Here is a 15,448-nt window from a genome sequence, read left to right on the forward strand (position 1 = left end):
GACAAATAGGATACATTCTTCACACAAGAAGTGCACCTTCTCAGGAGAAAACAAGAACGGTCCCATTAGAGTACAGTGCAGTAAGTGCTACCATGAAGATAAGCACAGATCCATGTGAGACCATAGTCCAAGCTGAGGAGGGGACAAGCCTCTTGAACGGGTGCTTTCTGAACTGAGTCTTGGAGACATCCTGAGGTAAGAGAGGGAGGCACCTGGGGATGGGAAGATGAATGGTCCAGGCTGAGGGAAGGGCAGAGACAAAGCCTTGGAGGCACAGGAGAAGACAGCAAGCCTAGGTGTGAAGACAGAATGTATGGCTGGAGGACTGGCTGCTGAGGAAGAGGGAGCAGAGCATGAAGGGATGAAAATCTGGGAAATGGAGCTGGGAGGTGTGTGTTCCCAGTGCTCTGATTATTCTTTGCTGCAAAACAAACCACCCGGAACGGTGGCTTAGAACAATAGCAATCATTTACTTTACTCACAAATCTGCAGTTTGTGCAGAGCTCATCACAGAGGGTTTGTCTCTGTTCCACATGGGGATCAACAAGTTGATGTGACTTGGGGGTGGGGGAGGGGTGCGCAGAATCTGCAACCCAGATCGCAGGACTCCTTATCCAGCTGCCAGCCCCGGCTGCTGGTTGGCTGGGACTCTGACCAGTGCGGAGAGCCAGGAACCTTGGCTTCTTTCCATCAGGTCCTCTTTGTGGACCTGCTCTCTCTTGTGGACCAGTGACTGTGTGCCCAGAGTGAGCATCTCAAGACAAAGAGGCAGGTGGAAGCCGAACTGGTTTTTGGGACCTTGCCTTTGAAACTTGTAGACTCATTTCTGGTTACACTATTGGTTGAGACAGCAGGAAAAGCACCCAGTTTCAAGGGGAGGAGACCTAGCCCCCATCTTTTGAGGGTTGAGCGGCAAACTTCCAAAAATGCATGTGGGATGAGCTATTTTTAGAAATGCACTCTCCCCCATGCAGCAACTGTGTGGAAGGCAGAGTGTACAGATTGATACTACAGGCAAGGAGATGCATTAAGAGATGTTTCCAGTGAGCAAAGAGCAGACTGGGGAGATGCAGATGTATTCCAGAGTCTGCTAGGTTCTGGGAGTCGGGAAGGGAGGCTCAGTCATCAGGGAGCAGCACTGGCCACAGTCTACTTTGCAACTGAGCCCTTCGCCCTTTGGAGGTACAGTCTGTGTATACCAGCTCTCAGTTCCCTAGCATCAGTGCTAGGCCAGCTAGGAGTTGTTGGTGTGTGCTGTCCCCACATCAGTTGGGGCTGTGGTTTCTGTGGTCCCAAGGAAGCCTGGGGTGCCGCTCACAAAGGCCCACTGTTGTTACTGATTGATAATAACACCAGAACCTTGCTGTCCGCAGAGACAAGTCTTCCCCGGACACCACTGCAGAGAGAGAGAGATTTTCACCTGGGAGGGAATGAGAAGGTCTGGTCCACTTTCAGACCATGGAAATTCCTCACAGTGGCCTGCAGAGGAGGTGGAGGACATTGACTTCCAAATGCCTGGCCACCCATTCAGTGGATGAACAAGGACATTTAAGATAACATTTAAGAATGTTCAAGAACATTCAATTGTGCTTATTTTCAAGTCCACAGACCTTCAACGGTCAGAAGCTGAAGGATGGAAAATAACCCTATTCAGCTAGTTTGTGAAGACAAGAACAGCTATTGGGATGTTTACTGTCTCCTTCCCACCAATGGTCATCTATCTCTTGTTCTCTGAGCAGCACATACTTTCCTCTCTACCAATCTTGGAATACACCTGTCTTCTCCCACCTGGAAGATGACACTTTCACCTCACTCCCACCAGCAATGAGCTGGAAGCCTATACTGGGCTCAGAAGAGTGATCTTGGCTTTGACCCCATTATCCTGGTGCTAAAACCCAGCTGGTTGGTCAGCGGAATCCCACCAACTCTGGGACCCTTGGAAGCACATGAGGACCCCTGAGAAAGGCTCACAAAAGGAAGTTCTACCAGGAACGAGCACTGAAGTTGTCAGGCAAGGCTGTCACATGCTCTTTTCTGATGCCAGCAAGACAGAGTCTTCAAAAAACTAAGAGCCCCTTGTCATGGCATGCCCCATGTGAAAGATGGCTCATCTCAGCGATCTACCAGAAGAAGCCTATGGCTTTAGACACTGCTGGTCAAATGCTCTTCCCGCTCTTCCCCTGTTGCTTCTATAGTTTCTCTGAGCCTCCCCGTCATTGTTTGCAAATGCGGTGGGGTTAACTACCCCTACCAGTGGAAACCTTTGAAGTCCACTTTTTTTTTTTTTTTAAAGATCAAGAACTGACCAAGTTCATCCAGATGAATCCAGTTTCTTGACTTTCTTCTCTTCGGTGATGTTTCCCTCCTCTCCTTCTTGATCATTCACTGGGATAGACAAGTCCTATTTGGCAGCCACAACCAATTATCCTTCCACGTCAGTTACTAACTTAATCTTACAATATCACATAGACCTCTGAGTTCATGGATCCCTGGGGCTCTTCTCTTCCTTCATCGATTCCTCTTTACTCTCCCCTTTATCCAGTTTGGATCCCCGTGGTTTACCTTCATAACTAAAGGAGAGGGTGTTTTATCCCGTATCATTTGGTCTGGCAAGTAGTAATTAAAGTAAGAAAGCATTTAAAACGTAAAAATATTAAGTTAAAATTGAGAAGACCCAAAACTGGCATGTACATCTTTGAACTCATTACTATGGTTTACAGCAGATAGAGATGGGCATTCATCCACCAGTCTTTGGAGTTAGGTCCATGCCTTTCCTTTGAGAATGGGTCTGCTGATAGGAATTCTGCACTGTCTCTCTCACATAAGTCACTAGAAAGCCTCTACTACAATTTGGTTTGGTTTTCTTTAGAATGGAATGACCACCAGTCCATGCCTGAGAAGTGATCCGAGTGCAAGTGTGCTCTTACAACCGCATGAAAGCCTGGAACAAACAGGTACTAAAACACCTGTGAGCTCCGAATAAATAAAACCATTTCTTGTTCCATAAAGAACAGTGGACAGAGTGGGCACTCAGGGTGGCACCTGCTCGCCCCCTGGCCTCACCTTCTGCTAGGGGTCCAAGCCCATGAGGCCAATAAAGCCCTTGTGCTCTTTGAAAGCTACTCCCCAGTTCTTTTTCATTTCTCAAGCCCTCATCCCTAGGTCTTCTTAGACATCCTTATCAGTTTAGGGCCTTCCCTCCATTACTGGAGTGATCTTAGAGCCAGACAAGGCCATGAGAGATCGATCAGGGCTAGATGTTTACTTAAGGGTTGTGACCGTAGAAGAAGGACAGATGGGACTGACAGAGTAGGGATGCTCGCTACAGGGATTGGGGGCATCTAATAGCATGAAAGTAAACGCCGGCCTCCCTGAGTAGTGAAACAGTGGGGGGTTAGTCTGGGGACCATCTACGAGAAAGGGATGACATAACCATAGGCAGGGCCCACACTCCCCTCCCTTAGGGATCACGGCAAGAACCCTGTCACTGTCTGGGCTGTGACCTCTTGGATTATAAAAAATCCCCTTCTTCATCTCTTGAAACTAAAACTCTGTCCTGAGTTTCAGGACTGAGAAGGCAAACCCAGAAAACTCTTAGGAAATTTCTGCCAACATCACTGGGGATGGCTACAATTACTTTTGTAGATAAATATTTCTTAATTCCAAGAAGACTTTAAATTATAGAAATGTTTGCTGGGATGAAACTATAGCATTAACATTTTTAAGGTAAGACAATCTGTGTGTATCTGGTAGCTTATGTATTCATAAAATTTAAGAGAATCTGACCTGTTAATTTAAAACATCTAACTGAATTTAGACTTTTGAATTTAGGTTGGACTCTTAGTAAATGTACAAATAGCAACAGAACATGTAAGAGAACTTAAGACTCACTGTATTCATAAGTTTAATTATTAGATTTCCCAAGGATTACTTAAATTCTTGGAAAGGTTTGTTTGTTAATTAGATCACTAAAGTACTTAAGACTGGAAATTGAGAGGCGCCTGGGTGGCTCAGTGGGTGAAAGCCTCTGCCTTCGGCTCAGGTCATGATCTCAGGGTCCTGGGATCGAGCCCCACATCGGGCTCTCTGCTCTGCGGGGAGCCTGCTTCCTCCACTCTCTCTGCCTACTTGTGGTCTCTCTCTGTCAAATAAATAAAATAAAAAATCTTAAAAAAAAAAAGACTGGAAATTGAATTAATAGACATATAAATGTAATTTAAAATACTTAAAGGAAAAAAATAATAAAATGCTTAAAGGAGCTTAATTCCATGTTAATCTGGAAATAGACATTAATCAAACTAATTAAAAAGGATTGCTTTATGTTGGGTTTATAAATAAAATAAGATTTGTAACCCGAATTAAGAAACTTAAGGTAAAACCAGGGTTCAGTAACTATATATATTTTTTTAAACTCAAGTAACTTCCTTTAAGATAATCTTAGCTATAGATTCAAAAGTCATTTTTTGAGGACATAAAAATCTCACACTGATAGCCTCATAGTTCATGGGAAGACCAAAACCACCAGACAGGCACCCCATCACTGTCTGATTACCAAATCCACAAACCAACTGTATCCACTATTCCTTCTTTCTTCCAAGTAGCAACAGTCTTGTTCCTTCTGTCATTGCTCAGTTCTCTTTTGCTCCCTCCAACCCTTCCTCCTCTGGGTGTCCCCTTCCCCACACCATCAGCTTTGTACTAGTATGTAAAGAAGCTAGCACATGGACCAACATGCAAACATTGGCTGGACCCAGAGCTACATACATATGTAAGAGGATGGGTGTCTAACGGTGTAATTACAGACAGAGCTTTTGAGACGCCAACTATCGCAGATGGGTTGGGTTGCCTATCTCCATGCAAAGGGATTAAATTCATTCACTAAAGTCACAGGCAGAGGGGAGTGGTGACTGTTGGGACAAGGTTGCATTCTTTATTGCTTGACTTGGCTGATTTTAAATGTTAATTATTTTCTAGAAACGATTTCCTTTTAAGACTACTCTCCAGTCTCACCATCACTTGCTTTTAGATTTCATTTTTTTCTAAATTAGAGTAAGCTGTACTCTCTACATTACATCTATGAATTAAGATACATAAAAATGAAACTTTAATATAAGTTGAATATAATAAACTTATAAGTTGAATGTACTTGTTAATGCCAATGTACTTGTTAATATGGGTTTGAGGATATGCATACACTCAAGTTTAAGTTCATACATGCCGTTATAAACATGAAACTGAGCTAGAATGATGTGACATTTTCCTCTAATCTTTACAAAAACTTCAAAGTAATCATACCCATTAGTATGGCTACCACTGAAAAAGCAGAAAATAACAATTGTTAGCAAGGATGTGGACAAATAGGAAGTCTTGTGCGCTGTTGGGGTTATAAAGTGGTGTGGCCATTGTGGTAATCAATATGGTGGTTTCCCTAAAAATTGAAAATAGAATTACCATATGATCCAGCAGTTCTACTTCTGAGTATATGTCAAAAAGAATTAAAAGTAAGGACTCAAAGAAATATGTGTACACCCATGCTCACAGCAGCATTATTCAAAATAGCCAAAAGGAAGGGAAGCAACCCAAGTGTCTACTGAGGGAGGAAAGGATAAAATAGAGCATATACATACAATAGAATATTATTCAGCATTAAAAAAGAAAGAAAATTCTGACAAAGGCTACCAGATGAATAAACCTTGAGGACATTATGCTAAATGAAATGAACCATTTGCAAAAAGACAATACTGTATGATTCTGCTTATATGCAATACCCAGATTAACCAAATTCACAGAGACAGAAGGTAGAATGATAGTTGCCAGGGCCTGAGGGGAGAGGGAATGGGGAGTTGCTGTTGTCAATGGGGACAGAGTTTCAGTTTCAGAAGATGAAAGAGTTCTGGAGATGGATGTGGTGAAAGTTGCCCAACAACGTGAATGTACCCAGTGCCACTGACTAAAAATGACATAGTAAATTTTTTATAGACTTATTTATTTTAGAGAGAGAGTGGGAGAGACAGTATGTGTGCACAAGCAAGAGGGGAGGGAGGGGCAGAGAGAGGAGGGAGAGAATCTCCACTGAGTGCAGAGCCCAACGTAGGGCTCAATCTCATGACCCCTGAGATCACAACCCGAGCCCAAATCAAGAGTCAGATATTTAACCAACTGAACCAACCAGGTGACTCAAGATAGTAAATTTTGTTATGTGCATTTTGCCACAATTTTTTAAAAAGTCACAATAGGTCACAGGGCACAAGTGGTTTCTGATTTAAGGCATTTTCCAGAAATTTTATGGTAGATTAGACAGATAAGAAAAAACAGCCCTACTGAGCAAAACTCTGACTCAGTTTCTCAGGCCATATAACCTTTTGCAGACACACACAGACGAAAGAGCCTGAGAGACACAAGCCTTCTTGTGAGGCTTGTGTGTGCAAACTCAGAGTTAATCAAAGTGCCACCGGGACTTAGAATGTACCTTTATAGCTAACGTTTGATTATGTCGAGGCTTCCTTCTAGTGTTTGTAAAATGGCTTGCTTTAACTCTTATTAAATCAGAGAGAAGGATGTTATTTCATTTTATAGGTTCTCTTTTGCTGTTGTCAATCAACCAACAAATATTTGCTAAGCATCTACTGCGTACAGGGAGCACAGAATCTAATACTCCGAGAAAAGTTTTTAGGTTGAACCATAGGAAATTGCCACCATTCAACCATTTCTGACCTGAAAAAAGGGGCCATTTCCTATGGCTCAACCTTAAACTCAGTTGTTGATAATCTGGGGAGAGAACCAGCAACCTAGGGAGAGAAAAGATACAGACACACCAGAGAGGTTGGCCGGCAACCACCAGTACAACTAGCACAACACATACGACCCGTACAGCCCGAGCCAGAGAAACGCTGCAGGTCTTCTGGAGAAGAGAGCAGGATAGAGGACATGGGGAAGGGGCTAGGACAGTGCGGCTGGGCGGGCAGAGGAAGTGACTCATTTACCAAGATGACTGCTTGACGCGAGCGCAGACGCAGGGAGACGGGGATGCCCGGGCTCCGTGCGGAGTTACCGGTAGCGATGAGGAGGCCCCGGGGAGCTGAGGCTCGAAGGGGAGTGGGAGTGTGTGACGGGCAGTCTCGTCTGGGTTTCACGGACTCCGTTGGACCAGGCAGCTGCTGAGCTCCGCAGTGCGAAGACGGAAGCGGAGGTTCAGGAAGCAGTTGGTTGAGTGAAGACATTAGGTGAAGACCGTGGGCTGAGTACCTGCTGTGTGCAGAGCACTGGTCTATTTTGGTTGCATTAGGCAGCAAAGCAAATACCCCTGCCTTTGTGGAACCGAATTCTAGCTGTGGGGTGTGGATGTGTGGGTGTCTATGTGCATGCGCACACAGTAAATAACAACCATAGCAAAGAAGTGAGTTATCTAGTATGTTAGAAACTGTTAAGTACTGCAGGGAAGAAAAGGAGCAGAATAAGGGTGGTCGTCAGGGCAGGTTCATTGAGAAGGTTCTAGATGACCCAGATTACAAATTCTGTATTTCATAATATTCATTATTCAGTTAATTGGCTTCACTGCATTTTTAATTTGGCAATTAGGATTTTAACCATTATTTTTCGTGAAAAAGTTGGCTACCGATAAAATTATTTTCTAATAACCCCAGGAAGGCCAAGCAAAGTCCAGAGCAGAACTCTTTCTTTTTTCTTTTTTTCAATTGTTCATCTTAGAGGTTTTATTTTTTTTCCCAGTGTTCCAAGAGTCACTCTCTCCTAAATATTTTTCTACAACCAGTACAACAAATGGAGCATTGACTCTGTGTCCACCTCATTTTGGTCCATGCAATTTTAAATACAGAAGAATTTTTTTGATATTTATTTCCTTCAGATAATTTCTATCTGTTGTAGAAAATTTGGGAAACATTAAGACATGTAAAAAAAAAAAAAACACAATATTTTCAATTGCTCAAAATGATTTCCTGAAAACTTTGTAGCCAATATCGCTGTCCCCACCAAGAAAATCTACCACTGAGAAGTCAGAGGCTACACCTGCAGCATGGATTGGTCATTCCCAAAGAAGAGCTCTGAAAGCCTGTTGAACAAACACTGCTCCCTTGAGCTTCCAACACCTACTGTGACCCCTATGATATACATGCTATTTGGATATCTATATTCTGGTTAGGGGGTGGTTTTAACTGGTTTCATTACTTCAAGTTCATTCCTTTCTTCTTGTTTACTATTTACAGCGCTACAAGGGAACTGTTTGTCTTTGTAGCAATGAACACCACTAGCATCTGAATCCTATCCGTGACTAGATGGGAGCTGCTGGAGGTCGAAATCATTTGAATACAGTGCCTATGTGGGTCTACAAGCAGACATGGTCTGGAATTGTGGGTTACCTCGGGCTTCGTTTAGATAATAATCTAGCCTATTAATCTATTTTTCCTTTTTCATTAAGATACTTAACAAGCTGTACGAAGCTTCTAAGCATGTTACATTATTATGCAAAGTAGTTTACCTTATGTACATGTATAATAATGTCTGACAACTATAATATCATCCTGAAAGGGTTGGGCAGAAAGTGCCGCTCTGCGCCAGTGTTTCTGAGGCCATTGAAGTACAGAGGTCTCCAAACGTGGCAGTCAAGGTGCTGGAGAAGGGCAGAGCTCAAGCTTACCCACAGCGCAGAAGCCAAAAGGGTTTGGCTACCATGAAGATAGGACCACTGCCTCTTTGGACTTGGACTTTACCCAGGCCATGACCTATTCTTGGAAAGCCGCATCAGCAGGAGATGGAGCTCTGGTCCTCTGGTTCCTGACTTTGGCTCCAGAGCCTGATGCCCAAGCTGAGGAGTTGGTCAAACACCCATCTCCTGGGGAGGAGGCCATGCATTTTTTAAAAATCTAAGAGCTTTTATACCAGCTGTCAGTCTCATTCATCTTTGGTAATAACTTCCTGTCAAGTGACAGGATCCTCCAAGGATGGAATGAGTCTTTCCAATTAGCTTGTACGGCTGGAAGCTGTGATATGGGAAATCCACATGGAGGTTAAGGCAAGTAAAGATTACTCTTTAAAAAAAGACAGCTCTAGTTATTCAAGGTCTGACACTTCTCTCTATATGATCCAAAGAAAGGACATGCTACAGAAGGTGTGTGTTGTCAGTAATGTGAACACAAGGCTTTGGGAGGAGGTGATTTTTCCGAAGGTTTCAAGCAGAGTAGAACAGTATCCAAAGCGTAGGCCTCAAACCACCACCATCAGAACCTCCAGGGAGCATTTTAAAAATGCAGGTGCCTGTCCCTTGCCCCCTTTAAAATGGAATCTGGCAGTTAAAAAACTGCATGAAAGAACATTCTCAAAGGGTTGGAACTATAAGCCATCTAGGTCTGAGTGAGCTGAATTTAGAATAGCAACTACCAGTGTCCTCGGAGTGCGAAGGCTTTTTGAGAAGACTGCATTAGGGACTGATTGTTTGCACTGCCTCCAAATTCATGTTAACATCTAATCCGCAATGTGATAGCATTTGGAGGCAGGACCTTTGGGAGGGAGGGAGTTCAGTGACGAGGAAGGTGCCCTTACACATGGAACTATTGCCCTTATGGGAAGAGGCCAGCAAGCTAGCCAACTCTCTTCCTGCCATTTGAGGAGACAACATGGCAGGTCGGAGGTCTGCATCCTGGGAGAGGGCTCTCATCAGAACCTGACCACACCGGCATCCTGATCTGAGACCTGCAGTCTCCAAAACTGTGAGAAACAAATCTCTTTCATTTATGAGCCATTTGGCTTATGGTATTTTGTTATAACAGCACGAGCTAAGATAGGGGGCAGAGGTCTTCTGAGCTTTGGTTGGCCAATTCAACTTTTGCCTAGTACTCAATGACTCTTGTGTTGTCAGCTCAGGCTAAGAAACATAAGGAACTTGGAGGATGTTCTATTCTGCCCTCCATGCCCCCTCCCCTTCCCAGCCATCAAGGAGAAAACAAAGATGTCTGCTCCTCAAGGGAGGATTTTTTTTTAGGGGATGTAAATTTGTCGAATACCTGAGGTAAGAATGTGGTTTGAGTATGGTGCTCAGTGTGGCCAAGTATGACTTTGGGGCCTGGGCTTCTAATGAAAGATGGGTCCCATATTTAGAATGAGGAGTCTCTTGGAACACATGTCCTTGCATACTTTTAGAGTCTATGTTCTAGACTATGTGGGGGTGGACTGGTGCTGACACTGCTGGTAGGGACCACATCGAGGGTCTCATGGAGCCACACCTTTGCAGTGGGGCCCTCTGAGAAAGCCCGTGGCTGGTGGACGCACCAGGGTCCCAACAAATGAGGAAAAATGTCAAGTAGATTATGTGACACACAATCGGCCTGACTGGCATTGCTTAGTGCTGTGGAGCGTGTCCTGCCAAGTTGGTCAAGTGCTCTACCGCAGATAATCCTCCCAGAGCCCTGGGAATTGCCAAGATGGTGAGCAGCCCCGTTCGCCCACAGCGAACACACTCAGAGAAGCTGGCTAATTTGCTTGAAGAGACAGGATTAATAAGGATAACTGGACGCTCCTACCACACTTGGCTTTGGCAGCAGCTCCCAAGCCTGGAAAAGGAATTCTGCTTCGTGAGAGAGCAGACAGCAACCCCACAAGGTTTCAGACAGACCTGAAACCACGGTACTGATCACACGAGTGGTTATTACACGAATTATACACCTATGGCTGAGTTGTAGTGGGAAAGTGGCCAAGACCAGAGCTGTATTTACCGTGAGATTTTATTTTAAAAGAATACTTTCAAGCTTTTCTAGGCTCTCACAGTTCTAAGCTTTGGTCTTAAAATTAATTTGGCATTCTGGTATTGGGTGGTAGAAATTAGGAAGAGAAGTAGTTTATAAACTGCTTCACAGATAGAAGCCAAAGATAAAATTGTACTGGTACTGAAAATATTTAGCTTGGGAATGTCAGAGTTTCAGTAGACCTAAAGATTCTAATTATAATTTAAGACTATAATTTGTGATGCACTTTGGGAGAAAACATGGCCAGTTTTAGCTCCCTAGAAACATGATTTAATAGCATCTGGCACTGGTCACGTGTGAGGGCTTGGTGGTTCAGGGCCGTAACTCATCAGGGCTGTTTCTGAAAAATGAAGGCACACTGAATGCAAACAAATGAGCGGAGTCACACAACTATAAAATGACTGCCCTTTATTGTCCTTTGCCGTCTGTGCAGAGACAAGGGAATGGCAAAGCAAGATCTGTCTAGGACATCTCGGACATGCAGCAAGGTGATGGCAGGACCACCTGGACAGGGCACTGACAGTTTGTTCACACTCCAAACCACACGGGGACCCTGCCTTGACCGCCTTCCCCACTGTCAACAGGCTCGGACTGGGACTATCAATCCACCCTCCACTGGTCCACCTGGCGCTGGGAAGTCTGGGGATGCTGGAACCTTCATAAATACAAATCCTGATTTGTCCCCGGCAGCTGGAGGACTTCCCATGGGGGTTTGGGGCAAGATTGAAAATGACAGTCAATTTTAACTACAAGCCTTAGAAAAGTTCCTGAGGCCAGAATGTCTATCTGTATTGCGTCCTTTAATTGCTTGTTTCTTCCTTACTTGCTTTGTGTAAACCCAAGTCTTTCAGCTATCCAGACACTTATCGTATGAACGGATTCTAACATCAGGTCAAAATGGAACACACAACACTGAGACCTGAAAAAGTCAGAAGCACTTGTAATTTCCAAGGATAAGGTATAGGACAGATGTGCTTTGTCTGAAGCAATGATCCACTTCGCTCATCTGGATATATATTCTTACAGAACTGGGTACCCCAGCTTCAGGTACCAGACCCCAAACTTCTGATTTATATCACAGGCAACAAAGAGAACAACAAACTCACAGAGAACAGGAATGGCAGGTTAAGTGCAAGCTCTCACCAAACTGTTTATTTCTGCTGGAAACCTCTGGGGTTGGTGTTGGAAGGGGGTGGCACCAAAGCCAGCTTTCTGGCTTTGCAACTGGCATTACCAGCGCCGTGACCTTGTGCATTTACTTCCTGCCTCATTTTTTCCATCTGCATAAGGGAGATGAGGACAGGACCACTTAGGGGGTTGTGATGAAGACTAAGTGAGGACCCCCTTGTCTGGCATAGACAGGGCACTGAGGACACAAGCGCTCTTCATTAGCCGGTAGTAGCACAACTCCCCTGTGATGTGACTTTGTTTCCTGTGCCTGGCATGTTGCAGCTGTTTGAGATTTGCTTACCAACTGAGCAACTGAAGTAAGACATGGGTGGGAGAGAAAAAAACTGGTGCTGACAAAAGTTCGGTGCAACATTTTTAAACAAATAATTTCCAAAGAGTAAAGTTAGGACCAAGCTTGAGATTCTGCTTTCTCTTGGAGTTTCACTAATTAAAATTTATTATTTCAGCATATAAAATACGTGGTGGTAGAAAAAGAAAACACGCAGATAATAAATCTGTTAAACTCCTCTCTAAAAATTGTTTCCCCATAGACACTGAGGAACCAGTAAATGCTGGAGCAATTATTCTCCCGGGATGGACTCTGAGTTTTCCCAAAGATAAATACACACATAGTCTTGTCATAATACTTTTTTTTTATTACAATATCCAAAAAACTGAGTATGCAAGTTTAGAAGGTCTCAAGACCCCTTCTTCAGTTGTAGGAATGTGCCATCTCAAGACTGTATATTTAAACTATAAAGAAGTTCAAATGTAAAGAAAAAAGAAAATGCAATTTCTTCATAAACATTCTGTGTCTTACTACCAATCACATATTCTCTTGTAAACCCTGAAAAATTCCCTGTAAAGCAAATAATATATATATATAACATATATATATATATATGGGGTGTGTGTGTGTGTGTGTAAAGTGTATGGTAGTTCCCCTTCCCCAAAGATCAGCTGTTTTCCTTAATCATCTGTATTAGTGTCAACAAATGGCTACGGATACATATTACTTTGAGAATTAAATACATAATTGGGAAATTTAAACAAGCCGCAGGGCGAGAGGAAAAAGCACTAGGCGGATGGCACATCTGGGGGTAAATGACCACAGCATCTGTCTGTCTGGGTCACAGGTCTGGCTTCTGCAGACTGACTTTCAAGGAAATTCTTTTATTGCAAGCATAGCCCCGAAGGCACTGGACTTTCCTCACTACTCTCTCATCTGTTGGTTCTGGTATTGCTACCAGCAAGGCGTGTCCACTCCCTGGACAGTCTGGGAGCCACGCGAGGGCAAAGGGCATGGAGCCACGGCTGCCAGGCCCAGGGCCGGGACCCTCTGCAGGAGCGCCCGCCCCGCTTTCTGAGTTGTACTGTAGTTCACTTAACGGCAGCTTCGGTGCGTTCAAACCGTGCCTGATGTCTGCTTAAGGAGGGCTTCTGTTAGCGCGAACCATCTGAACAGACTAAGGCTGTTTTCAGTTGAGCAGGAGTGCCGTGATCGAACAGCTCCCTCTTGCACTTCCCGTTTGAAACCTGGCCGGAGGAGGGCAGGCCGGCAAGTGAGTACCACGGCCTGGCCTGGCAGAGGGGAGGCGAGCGGAAAAACAGACCGACCTGCACGCAAAGGTAAACGAGGCCAAGGAAGCCAAGGACCAATGAACCACCGGACAGAGCGGAGCCCGCTGCAGGAGGGCCCGTGAGCGCGGCCTCTTCCGGGGGCGACGCGCCCGGCTCCGGGGAGGTGTGTGGCACCAAGGGCCTGGAGGTGGCAGGGGCTGTGGGCGTCACTGCAGCGCTCGGACGAGGTAGAGCTTCTCCCCGTGCTCACTGGTGAAGATGGGCGCCTTTTTGTAGTGTTCCACCAACTCGTCCATGGTGTGAAACCGCCGCTGCCCGATGCAGTAGACATTGTCCACGAGCTGCACCTTGAAATGTTTGTTCTTCCCTGACGCTTTCAGAGACACGGAGAAGTCACTGGGCTGGGGAGGAAACGGAACAAGAGTCAGGACGGGCCGGCGGCAGGAGACGTGGGGGAGCGCCCCCCACGCACGCACGCACGCACGCCAGGTGTGCGGCAGTACCTAGCGCGGCACCTGAGGCTCCCAGCGACCCAGGGGCCATGCGACCTCGCGTGCTCCGAGTCCAAGCAAAACTCCATTTTGCTTAGTACAGTGTCCATGCCAAATGTAGTTCAGTTATTCGAAAATTGGGGACCCCATACATAGAGTGTGGGATACTGGTGTTACCCTGATGCTGAAGAAACTTGATTTTTTTTTTTCTCCAGCCTGCTTCTAATAAACTGAGAATTTCTAAAAAGTGGTCTGCATATAGGCAGCAGCTAGAAATTTCCCTCCATTAGAAATGAAGCCATCAAAATTTTTCTAATTCTAAGCTATTTAAAAATAAGTAAGAGCAGTTGAAAACTCGAGTTTTAAACATGGTTTGTAATATCCGGGGGTGGGGGTGGGGATGGGGGGCGCTGTACTATGGTTTAAGCGCAGATTTTAGTGAGAAGTGCCTGATTTATATGTGAATCAATTTGAGAAAGGTATCGTTATTTTTTATTAAAAGTGGTCCTGCCTCTTCTGAGACACTGACTAGCCAGCTGATGGGGAAGTGGAAGGAGGCTGGTCCCCCTCAGTGGCTCCAGAATAAAACCCAATTGCCCACTGGCACTGTGTCCACATGGAGTGTGTCACGTGGCCCTGCCTACAGATCTAATCAATGAGATGTCACTGTCCCACTGTCCCACTCTCACCGCAGTTCACGTTGTTCTTTGAGCCATCCTGTTGCTACCTTGGACGATTATTCCTGCAAGGCTACAAGCTGAAAGGTTTTCCACCTGAAGAAACCTCTCTCAATTGAGGTAAGTTCTTCCCTTCCTTGGCTTGCCATACAGCAGAAAGCTGACAACTTCCAGGGACAGGAGTAGAGTGTACTCCAGTAACTGTTCTGTAATAAATAATTTACACATTCGTCCTATCCCTTCACTATGCATTAGGCCAGGTGGACCACATCTTCTCCACTCTATATTCCAGAGAGCCATACAGATGGTAGGAGCCTACTATAGCTCTTAAAGGAATTCCTACAGCAGGGTTCATTGGTTCTCAAGACCCAACTAATTTCCTGATGCGGAGGACCCGCCCTGTTGTGTGATCCCATGGGGACAAAATTAACAAGCACCTTAGCCACTTTTACATGCAACTTACAAACTTTTGGTCCAAAGTGTGCAAAATCCTGCAAAACAAGTGAAAATCCCATAAACCAATGACATCCCAGGGAAATGGATATCCAAAGGCATTCAACTCTACAAAAGCACTGTGGGGCTTACCCACCAGTCACAGCTGCTACCGTGCAAGAATCAAGAGACAACTGTATTCACAGCCTGAATTTATGGATCCCTCCACCCCAATCAAACCAAAGAGAAACAAATCTGTGAGGAAAAGGTCCCATCTTATCTCTGTGCTAACCCTGGGACTTGATGCCCTGGAGGAGATGCGGGAAGTGCTAGTGGGCTGGAC

General features: G+C 44.9%; 1 protein-coding gene across 3 annotated transcripts in view; it reads right to left on the bottom strand.

Annotated features, from left to right (window-relative positions):
- Positions 1-12,557: 12,557 nt before the first annotated feature.
- NCK2 (NCK adaptor protein 2) overlaps positions 12,558-15,448 on the bottom strand; it is a 147,896-nt gene continuing 145,005 nt past the window's right edge. For all 3 annotated transcript variants that reach the window (XM_045077614.1, XM_045077613.1, XM_004764365.3), the window contains exon 5: positions 12,558-13,906. In XM_045077614.1, coding sequence (XP_044933549.1) covers positions 13,712-13,906 — 195 coding nt within the window. In that variant the 3' untranslated portion in view covers positions 12,558-13,711. The remainder of the gene's footprint in view (positions 13,907-15,448) is intronic.

The sequence above is a fragment of the Mustela putorius genome, unplaced genomic scaffold (genome assembly GCF_011764305.1).
Source record: "Mustela putorius furo isolate JIRA1106 unplaced genomic scaffold, ASM1176430v1.1 tig00000224_pilon_pilon_pilon, whole genome shotgun sequence".
NCBI lineage: Eukaryota > Metazoa > Chordata > Mammalia > Carnivora > Mustelidae > Mustela > Mustela putorius.